This window comes from Silurus meridionalis, chromosome 20 (assembly GCF_014805685.1).
Source record: "Silurus meridionalis isolate SWU-2019-XX chromosome 20, ASM1480568v1, whole genome shotgun sequence".
Lineage (NCBI taxonomy): Eukaryota > Metazoa > Chordata > Actinopteri > Siluriformes > Siluridae > Silurus > Silurus meridionalis.
The window spans coordinates 15,152,785-15,174,301 of NC_060903.1; the positions used below are offsets into that span (position 1 = coordinate 15,152,785).

General features: G+C 39.6%; 1 protein-coding gene across 2 annotated transcripts in view; it reads left to right on the forward strand.

Moving 5' to 3' along the window:
- Positions 1 to 19,600, forward strand: part of LOC124403321 (zinc finger protein 236-like) — a 36,740-nt gene extending 17,140 nt beyond the window's left edge. For both annotated transcript variants that reach the window (XM_046877005.1, XM_046877006.1), the window contains 22 exons: positions 1,697 to 1,900; positions 2,344 to 2,476; positions 3,812 to 4,072; positions 4,906 to 5,195; positions 6,112 to 6,198; positions 6,300 to 6,436; positions 6,742 to 6,824; positions 6,927 to 7,078; positions 7,196 to 7,378; positions 8,740 to 9,028; positions 9,134 to 9,237; positions 10,269 to 10,682; positions 12,392 to 12,537; positions 12,685 to 12,859; positions 12,995 to 13,192; positions 14,345 to 14,482; positions 14,556 to 14,695; positions 14,782 to 14,877; positions 14,999 to 15,142; positions 17,776 to 17,905; positions 18,418 to 18,591; positions 19,315 to 19,600. In XM_046877005.1, coding sequence (XP_046732961.1) covers positions 1,697 to 1,900; positions 2,344 to 2,476; positions 3,812 to 4,072; positions 4,906 to 5,195; positions 6,112 to 6,198; positions 6,300 to 6,436; positions 6,742 to 6,824; positions 6,927 to 7,078; positions 7,196 to 7,378; positions 8,740 to 9,028; positions 9,134 to 9,237; positions 10,269 to 10,682; positions 12,392 to 12,537; positions 12,685 to 12,859; positions 12,995 to 13,192; positions 14,345 to 14,482; positions 14,556 to 14,695; positions 14,782 to 14,877; positions 14,999 to 15,142; positions 17,776 to 17,905; positions 18,418 to 18,591; positions 19,315 to 19,469 — 3,833 coding nt within the window. In that variant the 3' untranslated portion in view covers positions 19,470 to 19,600. The remainder of the gene's footprint in view (positions 1 to 1,696; positions 1,901 to 2,343; positions 2,477 to 3,811; positions 4,073 to 4,905; positions 5,196 to 6,111; positions 6,199 to 6,299; positions 6,437 to 6,741; positions 6,825 to 6,926; positions 7,079 to 7,195; positions 7,379 to 8,739; positions 9,029 to 9,133; positions 9,238 to 10,268; positions 10,683 to 12,391; positions 12,538 to 12,684; positions 12,860 to 12,994; positions 13,193 to 14,344; positions 14,483 to 14,555; positions 14,696 to 14,781; positions 14,878 to 14,998; positions 15,143 to 17,775; positions 17,906 to 18,417; positions 18,592 to 19,314) is intronic.
- The last annotated feature ends 1,917 nt before the right edge of the window (positions 19,601 to 21,517 follow it).

Genomic DNA, 21,517 nt, shown 5'->3' on the forward strand with positions numbered 1-21,517 from the left:
ATCCAGCAGCACAGAAGATGAAAGTCTGCATGAGAACACCCACACACCCACACACCCACACACCCACACACCCACACACCCACACCCACACACACACACACACACACACGTCCAGCAGTGTGTAAGTCTGCATTGGAACACACATGCACACCCACGCACACACAAAAACATACATGGACAGATCAATCACTATCGAAGTATTAAACATACACACCTACACATTCAGAATGTGAATTAAAACAATTCTGTGCACGTAAATTAGATTGCCATTGTTTTTTCTAAAAAAAGCTTGAGTAACGGCACACATGCTTTTGAGTCTTGCTGAGTGTGAATTGAAAGCTCTCAGCACGTCATTGCTTTTGCACCTTCATACTTTTGGTGTATCGTTGTGTAATTCTCTGTAACAGCAGCTCTGACAGAAGTGTCTGACGCAAGGCAAATCACATGTTCATATTCATTTACTCTTCACATCCTTTATTTCTTCTATACATTCATCGCCCAACAAAACGATGCGTATTCATTCGCATGTTGACATTTTCTGTAAGGAGATGTTAAATCAATATTTATAACTCTTACAATATATGAACAAAAGTTTATGGGCGCTTAACCATATGTGCATTTTGAATATCGCATTTCACATTTAGTCCCCATTTTGCTGTAAGAATAATTTCCACTCTCAGGGGAAGATGTGACACTAGATTTCGGTTGTGGACATTTGTGCACATTCAGCTACAGTGTTAGTAACGTCAGGTACTGATGTAGAGAGTGGAGGTCTGGGGTGCATTTCTAATTCATCCCAAACGTGTTTAATAGCATTAAGGTCAGAGGTTTATAGAAGGCCATTTAAGACTAGGGTTGCAAAATTTCAGACAATTTTAAAGTTTCCATGTAAATTAACAGGAATATATGGGAGTTAATGCAAACTGATGGGAGTAAACTGGGAATTTACAAAATTGCAGGCCAATAACCGGTAACTTAAATGTAGTTGAAAAAAAGATTGCAGGATCATTTTGGTTAAATCAACCAGATTGAATACCACACCCCCTACATACACTGTGTATTCCTCCATGACATAACACACATCATTTCTTTAATCCTGCTCACAAAATAATCTTGGCATCTAATGTAAATTACAGAAATATTACATAAATTTGTGTTTATAACTTCCTTGTGCTGTGTGTAAGCGATTGTAAATAAATTAAATTAAACAATGTATTAGTGTGCATGCATGTCAGCTTATGACTAAGCGAAATGAAATATACTTATGATACAGTTTATATAAATTTCCCCCAAACTTCTGATTAATTTCCATAAATTCCTGGCAAGTTTCCAACTTTATATATTGCCAAAATTCCCCAGATGAAGTTTCCATGAAAATCTCCCCCCTCTTTGCAACCCTACTTAAGATCTTACACTCCACGAGATGTAAACCATAGTGTATGTTCATGGAGCTGGATTTGTTCACAGGGGCATCCAAATATCGCTGGATAATTCTGGTCCTAATTACCAAAGAGACTGCAGCACCTACGCCACCATAATGACTCTAATAGCTTTTATAGTTTATTATATCTCTGAATTTCATGTGCACTTTATTTTTGTATTTTGCACATCTGCAGGTTTTTCATGAACAGCCTGGAAACCTGCTGAGTGTTTTGTATAATTCGATTTATTAGATTGTGCTTGTGTGTTCCTGCAGGTGTTCGGCCGTTTCCGTGTCCACACTGCGATAAGATCTTCCGGACATCGGGACACAGGAAGACGCACATCGCCTCACACTTCAAAAATCTGCAGCAGAAGAAGCACAAATTTCCGCGCAAACCAAACCGAGCACGGGTCTCCAAACACAGCATACCAATTCCTGAGATACAACTGCAGGAGCCTATCCTCATCTCTGACCTGGGTATATATATATATATATATATATATATATATATATATATATATATATATATATATATATACACACACACACACACACACACACACACACACACACACACACACACTCAGGAAAATAATGTTCCTGCCTAAAATTACCTTTTAGTTTTTTTTATTTATTTCTTTTTTCCAAAAAAAAAAGCTGCAACCCAGATTTACCCACCACGGGTCACATAACAAACTGAAGAGAATGTCAAGATAATAAACCGCGCAAATTGGCCTAAAGATTTCTCTAGCTCTGGGTATTTCTCCCGTGAAGTCCTTTTTTTTCACAGCACTAATGAGGTTAACTCGACAGGTCAACAATAAGGTTTGAGACCTTTCAGGTTGCTCAGGTTGCACCAGATAAATAGCTATTCCAGCTGAAAGTGTGTGTGTGTGTGTGTGTGTGTTTTTGAACTGTAGGTCTGCTGCAGAATCAGAACTCGCGTGCCGCACTTCAGCAGTATCTGGACATCGTGGAGAACGAGCGGCCGTACAAGTGCACATTTTGCAGCAAAGCGTACAAGAAGTCGAGCCACCTCAAACAGCACGTCAGGTACAGATGTAAAAAAAAAAAAAGAGCTTTGAGAGCTTGTACATTTTTTTTTTAAATATAGATTTTTTTCATTTAGTTTTCAGTCCTTTATACAATATATAAACAAAAGTTTGTGGACATCTGACCATGAGATTTGTATGTGCCTCCACTCTTCTGAGAATACATTCCACTAGGTTTGTGAGTGCCCTAGTGGAGATTTTTGTTCATTAATCCATAAGGGCTTCAGTAAAGTCAGGTACTGATGTAGGTGAGGTAAAGGGGCCTGGCTAAAATATGACTCCAGTCAAATTAAAATTTCTCCCTTTAAACTTTCACTTGAGTAAAAGTATAACGTTTTTGTTTTCGAATGTACTTAAGTATCCAAAGTACTATGATTTATTATAACTATAATGTTCCTATTATAATCATCACCAGACTGTTTGCTAAATCAACTCATTTTATGTGAAAAGTTACTCTTAGTACATCAATCTATTCATAAAACTAAATTAATGAGTCAGGAGTTTTTTTATCATTTATTCCTTTCAACATGTTGTTCTTGCTGTTAAACTGATGCTAAACTGTATGTTAGTGTAAGTAGAATCCACCAAGTGCCAATCGAAACAAGTTCAAAACAGAGTGCGTGCTGGAACCCTGATTGGTGGATTGCTGCGTGTTTGATATTTTTTATCCACTCAAATAAAAAGGAACGAGGGATTTCGCAAAATGTAGTTGAGTAAAAAGTGAGATATTTGATACAAGAATAATCTACTTAAGTACAGTAACGAATTACATTTACTTCCTTATTGTCCACCACTGATTATTCATAACTACTGAGAGAAAATAAATATGAACTTGAATATAATAAATAAACTTGAAAAAAAAAAAAACAACATAAAAAAACATTAATATTATTAGATAAATTAACTACGTTAATCTTACAGAATTCGTTTTTATCCATAAGCATTGAGAATTGGAAAACTGTATTAGCAGCTATCTGCTAAGAGTTCTTAGGGGAAAAAAATCGATAAAATCTATTTAATCTATCTCAGGTGTTCAGAATTTCTTAGTCTTGAAGAAAAAGGTCATGCATGCAGTAGAAATTAAACTCCCACATATATCGAACTTAATGAGACAAATGACCTTCAGGGGGCTAATTAGCCTCTCAGCGTACACTTTGTATGACGCTCATGGGAAAACTGTACAAAGGAATCCGACAGTGCAGTGAATCACGTTGACACACACTGACTGCGGCATTTTAACAAGCTCTAATGTGCCTTTTAGACAATTATTTAAGCAAGCGGAGGTGTAAGTGATAAGTGTGTGTGTGTGTGTGTGTGTGTGTGTGTGTTTCCTCAGATCGCACACAGGCGAGCGGCCGTATAAGTGCTTGCAGTGCAGTAAAGGCTTCGCGTCATCGGGTGTGTTGAAGGCTCACATCCGCACACACTCGGGCCTGAAGGCATATAAGTGCCTGCTGTGTGACACTACTTTCACCACCAACGGCAGCCTGAGGCGCCACATGACCACACACAGCGACCTCCGACCCTACATGTGCCCTTACTGCCAAAAAACCTTCAAATCCTCTCCAAATTGCAGAAAGCACATGAAGACGCACAGGTGAGATTAGGGGTTAGGGAGTAATGTAGAGATCAGGGGTTAGGAATATTTTAGAGATTAAAGGTTAAAGAGTAATTTAAATATATGGGGTTATGGCATAATTTAGAGATTAGGGTTAGAGAGTAATGTAGAGATTAGGGTTAGAGAGTAATGTAGAGATTATGGTTAGAGAGTAATGTAGAGATTATGGTTAGGGAGTAATTTAGATATTAGGGTTAGAGATAATTTAGAGATTATGGTTAAGGAATAATTTAAAAATTATGGATAAAAAATTATTTAGAGATTAGGGTTAGGGAGTAATGTAGAGATTATGGTTAGAGAGTAATTTAGATATTAGGGTTAGAGATAATTTAGAGATTATTGTTAAGGAGTAATTTAGAGATTATGGATAAAAAATAATTTAGAGATTAGGGTTAGGGAGTAATGTAGAGATTAGGGTTAGGGAGTAATGTAGAGATTAGGGTTAGAGAGTAATGTAGAGATTATGGTTAGAGAGTAATTTAGATATTAGGGTTAGAGAGTAATTTAGAGATTAGGGTTAGAGAGTAATGTAGAGATTAGGGTTAGAGAGTAATGTAGAGATTATGGTTAGAGAGTAATTTAGATATTAGGGTTAGAGATAATTTAGAGATTATGGTTAAGGAGTAATTTAGAGATTATGGATAAAAAATTATTTAGAGATTAGGGTTAGGGAGTAATGTAGAGATTAGGGTTAGGGAGTAATGTAGAGATTAGATATTAATCCATACATTTTGTAATTTTGGATTAAGATTTAAAGGCTATGATTAGACGGTTACGGATTTTGTTTCTGATATAATCAATACTGTGTGCAGGTATGAATTGGCCCAGCAGCTTCGACAGCAGCAGGGCTCATCGGAAGACCCATCTCTCGAAGATCCATTGGGAGGTGCCAGTACTGTGGTAGTACCAATGGGTGGAACCGGTGAAGTAGAGGACCCAGTTGGTGGTGGGGCTAACACGGTACCTCATGAGCTGCAGGTCGGAGCAACAGGACTGGCAGCTTCTAGTTCCATTATGGGGACAGGACCTCAGGCCATGATGCAAGTAGTGAGTGAAAACCAGGTGGTGGCACTTGGGGAAGCACCTATGGTACAGGATGCAGGTAAGACACACACACACACACACACACACACACACACACACACACACACACACACACACACACACATAATGTTAGGTTAGTTTATTATTTTGTTATGTATCGTACAGACAAATAAACATTTGATTTCAGTAGCAATGAATAACAAAGTATGTCATTATGTAAGTAATATGCTTTTATATATCTTTTGAAAAGTAAACATTAACTTTCTTATGCATATGCATATAAGTGGTGGGTGAATCTAACAAAAAATTGCCTGCCTTGTCTGTTAATAACTAGATCGATTAAAAGTGGATTTTATCGATACCGATTGCTAGGTTGGGCCGTACTTGTCGATAACCTATTAATCAACCCGATTTTAAAATGGATACTGGATGAATAACATGTCAAATTAAACTGTACTTTATTACAAAAAAAAGTAACATCATGAAAATGTGCTAAATAATATATAATGAATAAATTCTATATAATAAATATAATATAGAGCTCTCAGTGCAGCGCACAGTTGAGTGTAAAATCAAACAGCATGCGTTGTCAGTGATTCGCCTCTAGAGGCCGCTCTCATAATTTTCTGAACCGGAATCTGGAAAAACTATATATTGAGTAAAACTATATATGAGTAAAACATATATAACGAATAAAAATTTCTAAATATTTCTATGGCATTGTTCAGTCTCATTCCAAATGTAAGAGTGTGGGCCATACCACTGTTTTACAATAAACTTTTAAACATTATTTTGATTCCAAAGCACTTTGTGTGTGATTTGTGAGGTTTCTGTGTGTCCAGTAGCATCTTGTAGCATTCTATACACACTCTCTCTCTCTCTCTCTCTCTCTCTCTCTCTCTCTTTCTCTCTCTCTCTCTCTCTCTCTCTCTTTCTCTCTGTTTATCTATCTACCTATCTGGCCCCTCCCACAGAGTCATTTGTGACCACGCAGCACATCAGCCAATACGGGACACAGACCCTTCAACAGCCTGCATATGACCAACCTGCACTGACGCAAGGTCTGTCCTCACTAATTTACTTTTAACACACACTATGAAATTTTTTTATTACTTTTATCAGAGTGTTGATCTTAAAAATGTGTGTATGTGTGTGTATGCAGGTTTCTCCATCTCGGAAGGGTATACCCAGCATACTACACTTTCCTCGGTGCAACAGTTGCAGGATTCGAGCACGCTCGAGTCGCAGGCACTAAACTCCACTTACACACAGAGCTTACTGAATGTGCACACCACTGAGGTACACGCAAACACACACACACACACACACACACACACACAATTGGTTATTGGGTAAACGCAGGGTCAGCAGTGCCAGGTTCTGACCCTAACTGTTCCAAATACACAACAAATGTTGAGTTAGAGTTAAGTATGTAGAAAGTACACTAATGTAGTAGTAATGTTTGGTTTCAGAAGTAATTGCCCAGTATTAGTTTTTCCGGTGCATTACAGATTGGTGCTTGCAAGCATGTGACAAATTTGTTTAAGAAGTAGCTATTTTTATGGAAATCTAAAGATTTTGGTAATGTATGTGTTTGTGTGTAGACGACAGTTTTACTACAGGATTCAAATCGGACGGATTATCAGGATGAGGATGACGAGGAGGAGAACAGCAAGAGGAATTACAGGTTAGATACATTCCCCTACCTGCCCAGTCATCTGTGAATTAAAATCAAATCTAGATGGATGGATGGATAGAGTGATTGTGTATATATGTGTGTCACGTGCAGGTGCAGCGTGTGTGATAAAGGCTTTAAGAAGTCGAGTCACCTGAAGCAGCACATTCGCTCACACACTGGCGAGAAGCCGTACGGCTGCAACCTCTGTGGGCGGAACTTCGTCTCCACCGGCGTTCTCAAATCGCACCTGAACACGCACACAGGTAACATGCAGTTAGATGTGTGGACGAAAAGCTATGACCACGATGTACTGGAGTATTTAGTGTATAGATTTGGGAGTCTGAAATTCTCAGTCTTATAACCTGTGTGTCTCTTTGAAGGTGTGAAGCCGTTTAAGTGTAACGTGTGCGACTCCTCGTTCACCACGAACGGCAGCTTGAATCGTCACTTGATCATCCACCAGAACACAAAGCCGTACCGGTGTACTGTGTGTGACCAGAGTTTCCGCACACACCTACTACGACGCAAGCACATGAAGCTGTTCCATGCTGTTGGGCCCAGAGGTACGATAGATGGACTGACAGACAGACAGACAGACAGACAGACAGAAATCAATCAATCAATCAATCAACAATGGGCTTGTGGAATGCTGCCCAACATGAAGCAGGGTTACTGTTACCAAGTATTAGACTATTTTCCAATAACAAACTTCCTGTTGGAATGACCATAAGATTCATATTGTAGGTTGAAGATGTTATTCTTGATTCTGAAGTGCACATCTGGAGATTTGTGCTGATTCAGCCACAAGAGTGTTAGTAAAGTCAGGTACTGATCTAGGTGAGGTTATTGCTTATATTATAACTGTTTCCTCATCAAAATAATTGTACAATTGTTGCTGTGGTCACATTTTTCGAATAGACGTTTATCATATTCGCAAGGAGTCGCTATAATTTGTTACAGCTGTTTATTTACCTGTGTATGTGACGTCCTTGTGAATTAGTTGTTACTGTGGAAATATTGCAGAGAGTGCATTAACTTTTTCCGACTACTCAGATTCACGAATCCAGCGGCGCTTGGCTTGTTATTCTAGTTAACAAGCAACATTGTCTTATTATGTCTGCCTCATATTAGTCTTAGCTTTTCATTGTGCAGCTCATTTTAATAATTTAGGAGCTTCTAGACATGTATGGGGTGTGATGTATTGCCAAATGAAAAAATCCAAATGTGGATTCTCAAAAAAAAAAAAAAAAAAAAACCAAACCTCTAGAGATCTTTTCAATTAATTTTTTTAACCAAGTTTTCACTTTGACTGATGGTGTTGTAGATCTTGGTGCACATGGTGTAATCAATAAAATTCCTCAATGCTGATCGATCAGATGTCCGCCCGGACACAAGAAGATCCGAGTCTAAAGGGGCTGGAATAAACCCCCCCTCCATTCAGACCTGGTTTGATGTATTGTAGTTGTGCAGGTGAACATAGATCTGCACTTTGACTTCGAAAGAAAGGAGAGAAAAGAACAATACATGTAAAGATAAAATGAAAAAGAAAGAGAGAAAGACAGCATATGATCTATTGAATATAATTGAGAATATATTGTGTGTGGAACTTTTATTCAGTAACTGATTTGGAATCAGGTAGGATTTTGTTAAGATTTTACACTGTAATCTTTTACTGTTGAAAAACACCTAAGGCTCCAATGGACCAGTTTAAATAGACATTTGCTGGTTTTGGCGAGATTTAGCAACACTTCCCTGTCAAAATGCACAAGTATTCTATTTTAAATTAAATGTTAATATCGTGAACAGGACCTTTGAGTTCCACAGATTAGTATAATAAGTACACTCTGCTGCTTTGCCGATCAAAAGCTTCTAACGAGACCTGACAGCGTAGTGATCTCGCGTGTCCTTGTTATTTTTGCCTCAGTCCTGGACGGAGACGAAGAGACTGTGGAGGTTGATGTCGGGGACCCCTCGCTGGCGAAGCGCATCAGGTCCGGCATCATCACATTCTCAGAGCAGCAGACGGCCGAGCTGGCGCAGAGCGACCCGGGGAATGACGCTTCAGTGTCTGAGAAGGTCCTGATCCAGTCTGCTGCAGAGAGAGATCGCATCAGTGAGATCAAAGATAAGAGCACGCTCGATCTCGAGCCCAAGTTCCCTAATCGCTGCCAGTTTTGCCCGAAGAGCTTTAAAAAGCCCAGCGACCTTGTTAGGTATACAAACACACACACCCACACACATTCAAACACACTTAACTAGTCCATCACTGATAATTAGTTGTTTTTTTAAGTACTTAAGAGATGACTGTGTTTGTACAGACACGTCCGAATTCACACCGGAGAGAAGCCTTATAAATGCGATGATTGTGGGAAGAGTTTTACAGTGAAGTCTACGCTTGACTGCCACGTCAAGACACACACAGGTAGGCAAGAAGCCGAGGTGACAGCCAGCCATCACATATATATCACGACTGAATTTTTTTGTGATCTTGACATAACGAGTTTTCTGGTTATCACGACTTTGTTTTCTCGTGATCTCAACATAAACATTGTTTTCTCACGATCATTACTTTATTTTCTTGTGTATTCAGGCATAAGAGCATGTTCTAAAGGCATCCTCAGCCTTAGTTTAGCATACATTTCAAAATTGTTTTTCAAATTATACTTTTTAGAGGTCGACAGATTAAAAGGTTTTGCCAATTAAGTCATAGTTGTTTGCTGGAACTATCGGCAATCAGCAGAAATCCATATCGATAGTTTTTCCGGCTTTCAGTCTGCTGTCATTACAAGAGCGGCCTCTAGAGGCGAATCACTGATGTCACTTGTTGATTGTTTTTACACGTGAGATGGCATGCTGCATGGAGAGCGCTATGTTGTATTTATTATTTATCATTTATTAATTTTGTTCATTTACTAATTATTAATTTATCATATTTACATATTTATTTATTCATATTTATTTATATACATATTTATTTAGCACATTTACACGATTTAGTAGGTTTTTTATTTTTATTTTTTTTAAATAAAGTTTTATATTCTAAAGTACTATTTTACATGGAGTGTTTTTATCCAGTATTCATTTGAAAAACTATCGGTTGGTTAATAGTCAACCGATCTATCGTACGATTCAACCTAGCTACTGGTATCGGTAAAATCGGTCGACTTCTAGTACTTTTACACTGCCAGGTTGTGGTTTTTAGTCATTATTTAGGCTTATTTTGCAGGTATACATTGGTGTTTTAAAAAAATGTCCTAATCTAAAGATTCACATGCAGGACTAGACAAGTCTTTCCATATTTTAGTCTGTCTTATACTGATTATTCAAAACGAAATATTACAAAAACTTCTATTCAAAATCTAAATTTGGTAAATTATACATAATTCAGGCACGTGTATGAAAGGTGCTGTGGTGAATTTGTTTGTTTGTATTTTTATTGTTCTGTATGTGCAGGCCAGAAGCTGTTCACATGCCACATGTGCAGCACAGCGTTTTCCACCAAAGGCAGTCTGAAAGTGCATATGCGTCTCCACACCGGCTCCAAACCCTTTAAATGTCCCTACTGCGATCAGCGATTCCGCACATCTGGCCATCGCAAAACGCACATGCAGTGCCACCTGAAGTCCGGCTCTGAGAACAGGAAGTCCAGACACTCGGCTCAGAGCCACATCACTGCCCAGAATGCACCTGGACAGCAGGCCCCGTCCACTGCACCCGAAACACTGCCTTCTGTCGGCCTTCTGCATAGTGCGGGCAATGACCCCAACATCTACATTCACGGAAACCCAGTCCTGACTGGACAGTATGATCCGAGCCTGCTGCAACAAGGCATTGTCGGACAGACTATCCTTCCAGCTACCATGTCAGGTAATGTGTGTGTGTGTGTGTGTGTGTGTGTGTGTGTGTGTGTGTGTGTGTGTGTGTGTGTGTGTGTGTGTACCTAACGTGCATAGCCGTAATGTCTAAAAGGGAACCACCCCCACCATTGTTTTAAGTCTTTTACACTGTATTTCAATCATCCATATTGCGCTTGACCAGTTTCTGAGTTCTTGCAGATACAAAGCAAAACCCCAAAAAAATGCTACCACCAACATGCTTTTTCTGGCATTGACATTCCAGGCTGATAATAAGCTCTTTAAGTTTGCCCAGAAACCTTTCATTACATACATATAATAAAGTGAACATCAACAGCAGCCCCACCAGTGATGCAACAGCCAGCATTGATAGCTGTTCCACACGTTTAATTACCGAAGTTTCAACAGCTATCGCACTGTATTGAAATGAAAGTGCAATGTTATTAATAAGCTGTGGCAGCCAAATCCCTTGGAGATCTAAGCAGCCTGGTTGATTCCTACACACAACTAATTGGTGTACTGCACACTTCATGGAGCCAGGGTTCTTATTGCCTAGGAACGATACACATCAAGGCACGGGCTGGAATACCACAGGGGTTTGAAGCAATGACATTTTGAAGTCGGCCATTGTGCACGCGTAATTAATTAAGGCCAAGATATGTCCTCTTGTAATTTCACTGTTTGACTCTAATCCAAACTCGAGATGCGATGCGATTCACTCCTGTTACAATGCAGTGCGATCACGATGCGTTTCAATGCAATACGATGCAAAGGAAAAAAATATGATGCTCTGCAATTCAATACAGTGCAGATGTTATTTCTTTGGTTCAGACAGACAGCAAATCATAAATTTGCTTAGGTGCCTTCTAATTCTTTTCCTGTTCTGTCTCCAGTAAGATGCAGCTCTACCTTTGCCATGTTAATCTATATTCTGTGTGACTCTCAGGACATGTCTCGGTTGTGATATATTTATATTCACGTAGCAGCAGTGGTGCTGAGAGAACGTGCTCGAGAAATCAATCTAAATTATCGGTCACAAATTTGTTGGTCACTTACGAAATAGTAAAAGTACGGCACATCCGCTAGTAATTATATATAAATAAATCATTTTTTACCGATGCACACTTTTTTAAAATCGATGCATCACATCGTTAACTTTCATGCCGATCCTACCATCTCTACTAGATTCAGCTTCATTCGGCATTTCCGATTCACATTTTAAAATCTCATCCGACACGGATCTAAATAGAGGTGATTAAACGTTTTATTTCCTTTTCAGTCTTTTATTATTTGCCCAACCTGCCTATGAGCTTCGCTTCATTACCTTGATTTCATATCTTACAGTTTCATTATTATGTCTGTGATTATCATTCCGTTGCAGACCCATTACAGTGACAGACTCAAAATATCCGCACAATAAATATTTGAGGGAAAAGAAAGTATAAATAGGTCTGCAGTGCTTATTCAACCTGCTCATCTGCAGCTCCTTTCTGTTGTCTGACTAATCTTTTCTTTTTATAATAGCTCAGCACTTTACTTCAAAGTTTTTCGCTTACTTTAGGATATTTGTATTTATTTGAAGTTTGATTGCTGAAAGAAATGATCGTTGCTGACGCTCTGAGTCGCAGTAGAATGCGGAGTCACATATTATTTTTTTTATTCATTTTGTGGACCAAGCTGATGTACTGTTGTCTAAAACGGATCTGTGTGTGTGTGTTGTAGCGAGTGGTGACCTGACAGTGTCCCTAACAGAAGGTTTGGCCACGTTCGAGGGGATTCAGCTGCAGCTCGCGCCATCGGGCCTGCTTTGTCCCAACGTCCAGATATCTGGCATTGACACGGCCAGTATTAACAACATCACACTGCAGGTAACACGAATCCAACACTACACCAAATACACACCAGTTTGTACATTAGAACTTAGTTTTAAAAGGCTAAGCAAGGGAATGTGTGTGCTCTGTGTATTTGTGTGTGTGTGTGTGTGTGTGTGTGTGTGTGTGTGTGTGTGTGTATAGATTGACCCCAGTATCCTGCAGCAGACTCTACAGAGCGGCTTATTGAGTATCGACTCCACTCTGTCGTCTCAGGCCAGTGCACACCTGCTGGCCAGTGATGCTGCAGGACACGCTAACGTCGTGATTCAGAACCCCAGCGTTTCCATCGGCAACCTCACAGAGCAGGAACACACAGGTTCTCTCTCTTTTTGTGTTTCAGTCTCACATACAATATTAAGTCTAATAAAGGGTTCGGACTTTGTGTCATGTGATTTCGCTAAATCGGCTTAATGGGGTGTGTGTGTGTGTGTGTGTGTGTGTGTGTGTGTAGCCTCAGAACAGTTGGCTCAGGTGGTCGGAGCAACGGCGCTGGTGGGAAACGGGACTTCAGGAGCACAAGAGATCACACTCACCATCAGCAACCAACATGCACACACTCTCCCTCATACACATCCAGACACACACACTCATACCACCAATACCAACTCACTGTCCAATAGCAACCAGGAGATCACGCTTACTATATCAGGTACACGCACACACATTACACACAAACATTAGTTCATGAGTTTGAAGATGTCAAAACATTTCCTTAGATTTGTTTGCTTACATTTTCATGGGTTATTCCATATTGAGCGCATCTACAATGTGGCGTAACTCGAAAAAGATTTTTCTGAAATTATAATACAATAATAACAGTCTAACAAGTAATACTTTCTTAGACACAAGACACAAGAATTTAAATGTAGCTTGAAGTAACTGAGTTTTGGTTTGTTTTGGTAGATAAAATGTTTATTAATTATACAAAAAAATCTTTAAATGAATTCCTCAGAAACGTTCATTCACTTAGTCGCTTAATAACTACTAATACCCAGTAATAACTTTTTAATATTAGCCCTATTACTGTTCCTACTATTACTTCTAATGCTATTATTACAACCACTCTTATTACTACTACTGTTATAATACTGTTAGTACTACTGCTTTTAGTCTTAATACTACAACCAGTACTGCTGTTACTACTCCTGTTTTAAAGTTCTACCACTATTAGTATATCTGTTATTTCTACTCTTCTTTCTTCTCCTCCTCATCTAAATGCTACTACTACCTATTACTACCCAAGACTATTACTAGTCTTACCACTACTCTTCCTCCTCCTCCTCTTTTTCCTCCTCCTCTTCCTCCTCCTTCTTTTCCTAATGCTACTACTACCAATACTATTACTAATCTTCTTCTGCAATCTCATCCTCCTCCTCCTAATGCTACCACTACCATTACTATTACCACTCTTCCTCCTTCTCCTCCTCCTTCTAGTGCTGCAACTGCCATTACTATAACTACTTTTCCTCCTCCTCTTTCTAATGCTACTACCACTATTATTACCACTCTTCTTCCTCCTCCTCCTCCTATTGCTACTAATACCACTAATACTACTTCTGTTACTACTACTTGTACTTTTACCTCTATTTCTAGTACTCAGTTCAATCAAATTTAATTTCTTTAAAGCATTTAACACGGCACAATGTCACAAAGCATCTTTGAAGAAATCCAGATATAAATTCAGATAGTGTTCTATTCATTTCATTCCTACTACTATTGCAATCACGTCTGTTAATGTTTCTTATACCAATCCTGCTACAGTGATGCCTGCTGAGAACTAATAATGATAATCTCATACTAGGTCAGGACCTGTTGCCACCACCTTGTACAGGCACAGGAGTAGAAATGGGCGGGGCTTTGAGATTGACCACATCTCCCTCCAGCAGCAACTCTCTCACTCTCAGTTCCGAGCAGCTTCTAACACAAAGCAGCATAGCAGGTGAGAGCCCCACCCATAGATATCCCTCCTTTCCATTATTACTTGTGTGTCATTAATTTGTGTGTTATTGCAGTGACCACTCTGGCTCCCAGCACCTCTCTTTCTCAAAACATATCAATGACATCAGGGAGTGTGTCCAGCGACAGTAGTGTCACACTTGCTCTGGCGGATACACAGATGCTGGACACGGTCACAATGAACCTCAACGCTCAGGTGTGAACGCATACACACAGGACGATCCGAAATACACTTGGGAAGAACACACACATCTTGAGAATGTATGTTTTGGGTGTGTACAGGGCCAGCAGTTCCAAGGTGTGGTGTGTGAGGAAGGATCATCGGTGCAGCCGGCAAACACGGCGCAACAGGATACGACTCAGACAGAAGAATCCAAGGTGTGTGTGTGTGTGTGTGTGTGTGTGTGTGTGTGTGTGTGTGTGTGTGTGATTACAATAATATAAATATAACTAAGCAGTGTTGTGTTAATAAACATGTTTTGTGTGTTTGTGGGTGCAGGAGGCAAATCAGTGTTTCTACTGCAGTATGGATTTTCCCTCAACGGCCATGCTTCGTCGCCACTGGAGGATCGCACACGGCAAAGAACGCTGCTACGTCTGCGGTGTGTGTAACAAGGCCTTCAAACGACAAACACACCTCAAGGTGACTATCCATCATTCAATCACTCTATTATCCTTTCTTTTCCCCCATTATTACTGTTTCCTCCACTTATACAAAGGTACTATTTGAACTGTGGTCATGTTGATTATTAGCTGTTAAAATGTCAGTCTTGGGGCCCTTGAGTAAGGCCCTTAACCAGCCCCAGGGGCGCTGTATTATGACTGACCCTGCGCTCTGACCCCGGGTTCCTAACATCACTGGGATACGCAAAGAAAGAATTTCATTTATGGCATTTGGCAGATGCCCTTATCCAGAGTGGTTAAGGGCCTTGTTTAGGGGGCCCAGAAGTGGCACTTAGGTGTGGCTGGGATTTGAACTCATGACCTTCAGACCTCCAACCTCCTTCACTGCCTTAACCACTAAGCTACCACCTTTCACTGTTCTGTAATGTATATCTGACAAGTATAAAGCTCTTTTCTTTCTTTCCTTTCGTTTTAACCTGAAAACTTTCTGGTGTTTTTACATCTGTGGCTTTGTGCCATCATGAAAACATTTTGCCAATTGTTTTTTTCCACCACCACTCACTCGCAAAGGGCGTACTGGTGTGTAAAAGCTTTCTTTTTTTGCCTTGTAGCCTAATGAAACATTGCACGGACTTTCATACGTATCAGCCCACGTCACTCATAAACTACAGCCAGCACGATCAGTCCGCCCCTACAGAGCGCAATCCCTGAAACGAAACAGATGTTGGACAGCTGTTAGCAAATATAATCCTGATTAAATTCGGTGATCTCATTGAGACCCGTCATCCTATGGTGCTCCCACATCCCCCCATCCCCACCACCACTTTTTAATAACCCCCAGGATGCCACTAATTAAAGCGCTGAGACAAACACATCACTAGGGTGAGTTGACAAAGGAGCGTCGATGCTGGTAATGAAATGCCGAGTGGAAGTGGCTCTCAGCACAAATAACCTTCTCCAGCACCTGCTCTGCACTCACGTACGAGTACTTAGTAGGAATGATACTTCATACTGTGTACGGTGTGAATCAATTCACAAGCTAGATGTAAATGAGCTTTAGCAGATGCTTCCAGATGCTTCTATTCATCTTCATTATCATTACATTTCTTTTCCAAGCAGGTCAAATGTACACCTAATAGACCAAACTTTGTGGGACACCTGTCCATACGATTGTACTTCATAAACATCCCAGTTCACAATCGCTCATATTATAACCTCCATTTATCTGAGAAGATTTGCCACTAGATTGTTTGTGAAGAATTATGCACATCCAAACACAAGGGCATTTGGTACAGTGAGATACTTATGTAGGTGAGGTGAGGAGGCCTGAGGTGCAGTAGGTGTTTGCATTCATCCCACAAGATGTTTAATAGGGTTAAGGTAAGAGCTCTATAGAAGGAGAACATTCACTCTAACCCATGCAAAGCATACTCTAATAGAGCTGGCTTTGTGCACAGGGGCATTGTCATGCTGAAGCAGGTTTGGCTCTCCTAGTTCAAGTGAAGAGGAAATTTCATGTTAACCTACCTAAAGTCACACTATACAATTGTGTGCCTCGATGGAGCTATTTGTGGTAAAACTACATGTATCTGTCAATATACTGTATCTTTTTTTATAGATATAGTTATGGAGCAGGAACATAAAAGATCGAAACAGAAATATAAGATACTCTTCTGGAAGAATGACACATAATTAATAAAAACTGATAAAATGAGTCCTTTCAATAGAAGAAAACTTCACAAACATCAAAGCACATTTAATATCTCCTTTCTTTTTCAGCTGCTCCCCTTAGGGGACACCACAGCAGATCAATCATCTCTATATCACTCTGTCCTCTACATCTGCCTCTTCCAAACCAACCACCTGCAACATCCATAAACATCCATAAAACCTCCTTGGTCTTCCTCTTTTCCTCCTGCCTGGCGGCTCTATCCTCAGCATTCTTCTACCCATATATACACCATGTCCCTTCTCTGCACATGTCCAAACCATCTCAATCACACCTCTCTCACCTTGTCTCCAAAACGTCCTACCTGCATAGACCCTCTAATAATCTCATTTCTAATCCTATCCATTCTTGTCATTCCAATATTTAACTGCCACATCCAGCTCCACCTCCTGTCTTTTGTCAAAAGATCATACTTTGGACTGTCATGTTGTCTTCTCTCATGATCCCCCCAAATACACACAACGTCCCAGTTTCTCACAGCGACTTTCCTTTTTGCTTCTGCTGCTTTCTACACTTTTTTGCATATCAAGCAGGTTGTTGTGTGTTCGAGTGGTGTATTTAAACCCAGAGCGAAAAAATCCTTGAGCATTAATTAGTGGGTTTGAAGGGCCATTGCAAACAGTATGCACAATGGCATGATGGGGATCGAAGCAACCGTGAAATGTTGTCATGCGACCAACATTTTCATTATCCACACGTTGTAAATGATCTTTCTAACTGTTTTTACTATTAAATACTTTTTTATAAATTAAATAATAAAGAAAAGAAAAACCTTTATTTGAGTTATTTACAATTCTTTTCTATAAAAAGTAAAAAGAAATATTTTTTTAACATTTTATGCCAGACATTTTCAGTGGTGCCCCCCCAACAAAGTGTGTGTGTGTGTGTGTGTGTGTGTGTGTGTGTGTGTGTGTGTGTTGCAGGAGCATGAGTTTGTCCACACCAACGGTCCATCCCTGAGCTCTCAAAAGCCACGTCTTTTTAAGTGTTTTAACTGTGAAAAAGCGTTCGCCAAGCCGAGCCAGCTGGAAAGACACATCCGAACACATACAGGTACACACACACACACACACACACACACACACACACACACACACACACACACACACACACACACACGCACATACACATACACATACACACAAAAAAACCCCCATAAAAACACCATGTACAGTTGCTTATGCCACTATGGTTAGTATTACATTTATATATATATATATATATATATATATATATATATATATATATATATATATATATATATATATATATAAAATGTGCATATATATTTTAGTTTAATTATACTTTCTGTGATTTTAATATCACAGAAAAGCAGCTTTTAAAAGTCCATCAGAATCACGGTTGCCGTTATCAACTTATTGACCGTAGAATAGGAACCAAAGACTGTGATTTGTTTTCAATCACCTTTAATTATTCTTTAATTATTCTTTAATTGTTCCTGCTCTGCAAACTTTAATTAAATTTAGTCTGTTCAATTGTGTGTGTGTGCGTGTGTGTGCGTGTGTGTGCGTGTGTGTGCGTGTGTGTGCGTGCGTGTCGAGCAGGTGAGCGGCCCTATAAGTGCGAGCAGTGTGATAAAGCATTTAATCAGAAGAGTGCGCTGCACATCCACAACGTCAAACACACCGGCGAGAAGCCGTACAAGTGCGAGGTGTGTAGTATCAGCTTCACACAGAAGAGCAACATGAAGCTTCACATGAAAAGGTCTCATGGCTTTGGTGAGTAGCTCACATACACACACACACACACACACACACACACACACACACACACACACACACACACATGTATGCAACTAGAAAATACATTTTCTAGTTTTAAAATTTAAACAAATTTTGCTCTGCACAGTGTCACGAATAATGTAGTGTGTGTGTGTGTGTGTGTGTTGGAACTGGTCTTGGAAGTAAATAATTTTGTATAGCAATTATAACAATTGTCCCAAAGAAGCTGTACAGAAATAAATAGATTAAAAGTGTGGATTTCAGCATAATAAATTGATCCCTTATGAGCGTAGCCAGTAGAGACTGTGTCAGGAAAAAACTCCATGAGATGGTTTATGAAAGAAAGCCTGTGAGGAACAAGACTAAGAAGGTAACCCTTCTTAGGGGAGGTGGTAACTCAGGGTTTAAGGCTCTGGGTTTCTGTTTAAAAGGTCAGGGGTTCAAGCCCCAAAATTTCCAAGCTGCCACTCTTGGGGCCCTTGAGCAAGGCCCCTAACCCTCTGTGCTCTGGGGTGCTGTAACATGGCTAACCATGTGCTCTGACCCCAGCTTTCTAACATCGTTGGGTTGAAGAAATATCCCCTGTGGGATCAATAAAGTATTCTAAAATAAAAAAGAACCTATCCTCATTTGTGTAACTTGTAATAATACCACCACCAGTGTGATCATGTTGACAGGATACACTCGTGTTGAATTTGTACGTGTGTGTATATGTCTCAGCTAAACCGTTGGAGGACGGAGCAGAGGCAGACCGAGAGCAGGAGTGTGTTTCTGAGGCAGCGCAGGCTCCGCCCCCTAGAGACGAAACCTCAGCAGGACTGCAACTGCACACGACAGACCAGGAAACAGAGCCACACTGGCAGGTCTTCCCCTAAGCTCTAACCACTCCACTACAACCCACCCACTCATTCCCTACTGAACCTGAACTCTAAAGCCCCTCTACTCATCTCTACTTCTTACGCATCACCCAGTCCCTATTTGCAGCTTTAAAAGGTCCCCAAACCCCCCACACACACACACACACACACACACATCTTCTCAAGGTGATGTTTGCATGCTTTTTATCATCCAGAGATCAAAGTGATCAATGTTTCATTATAAACCTGTTAAAGCTTCGACAATTAAATGCAACTATGCAGAAATATCAGTTAAAAGGTTTTTTTTTTTCCTACACTCGACTGTATAAGTGCCAGTGTTTTTAATGAGAAGGAATTGGATTTCCTTAGAAAGGCATTATAATTGGTTATATTTGTATAAAGCAGTTTTTTCTTTTCTTTTAATTCATGCATGTAAATAATTTATAGGAAAGACATGCGTATACCAGTGATGAAGCCTGATTTCGTTAATGGCTTTGCCTGGGTATAAACATGAAACTATATACTTTGTCCAATTTGCATTTTGTATCATTCAAAAGTATTTAAAAATAAATGTTTCTTTTTTTAAAAAAGCCCTGTGCACGTTTGGTTTTTGATGGTTAAATGGTTGAATGAGCAAATCCGGGCGACGAGGAAACACAAATTCTGATTTAATAATAATAAAAAACCTTAATGAATAATACAACATTTTTTTTAAACAAAATGTGAATTACAATGCCTTCATTCCATTTTTTGTACTCATACTGAAAGCAGAAAAAAAGAAGGAAAGGGCTTTTTTTTTTTTTGTTTGTATGATTAAAAAACAAATTTTAATACAAAGAGTAGTAAACAAAATCACACAATAGTAAATATCATCCAATGGCTTAAATTGCTAAATATTTCCAACATCTAATCTGAACCTGTATGTAAAAGGGACTGTCATTGGTGGTCTTTTCCTAGGAATAAATGTCCACTCTGGAGCCATTTGTGCAAATGATAATTAATATGATACAAACTTTAATATAAAATGTGGTTTCAAAAAGTTTTGAGACTAGTTTTGTAACACGCCAACAGATGGCAGCACAAGGCTGCACGCACAGTCACAGGAAGCATCGACCTTCATAAGTCAAAAGACATCGTCCTTTGTACAACGGAAGGGTGTCCAACTGGTGCTATTCTGACCACGTGCACAGTCTGTCACTGAGATCTCCTCACGTGAGTTTTTTGCTGGAAACAACATGATCTCACTTCCACACCCACCCTACTCACCAGATTTGGCTCCTCTGGACTTCTTCTCCTCTGGACTTCTTTTTTGGCGCCCTCTTTCCGAAGATGAAGATCCAGCTCAAAGGTCTCCATTTTGACACATTCCGGAGATCCAGTGCAAATTGCAGAAGGTGCTTGACACGCTTAGAAAAAAAGTCTTCCGGGACACATTCCAGAAGTAGCAGGAACACTGGGAGCACTGTATTGCTGTGCAAGGTGATAAACGTAGATAAATAAAGTACTTTCTTGTAAACAGAGCTAATCTCTCAAAACCTTTTGATAAAACCTCATATTCAGAGATTACAGAAAATCTAGTTGAACATGATGCAGGCCATAACATTGTAAGAAGGGGATATGTGTGATCCATAATAATTTCTCAGAGTGAAGACAGAATGTTGGATGAACTCTTGATTGATAGATTATGTGCTGATGGCTGATCTGTTATTTTACGTCCAGGTTGTTCAAGAGTCTCACGAAACCTGAATAACCGAGAGAAATTAGGCATATTTTTTGTTATATTAAGTGTTGTAAAATGTTTTTAAAATGTAAGGGTTTTGTCCTGATCAAATAAATGCATAATACATAGACTAGTTTTTCAGGAGACACTGGGGCGTCTGTTAAGGAGGCGTCTGACCACAGAGTTTCGAGATTTTGCTAAAAACCTGCCTGAAGAATCAGAAGTTTAATTTGCACAAAAGGATGAAGTCTGAGTCAGAGGCCAAAGAGATCAGATGCAGAGACTACACTACACCGCATGATGGACTGTACTGCATAACCTAGAAGGTATTTGACATCACTTATTG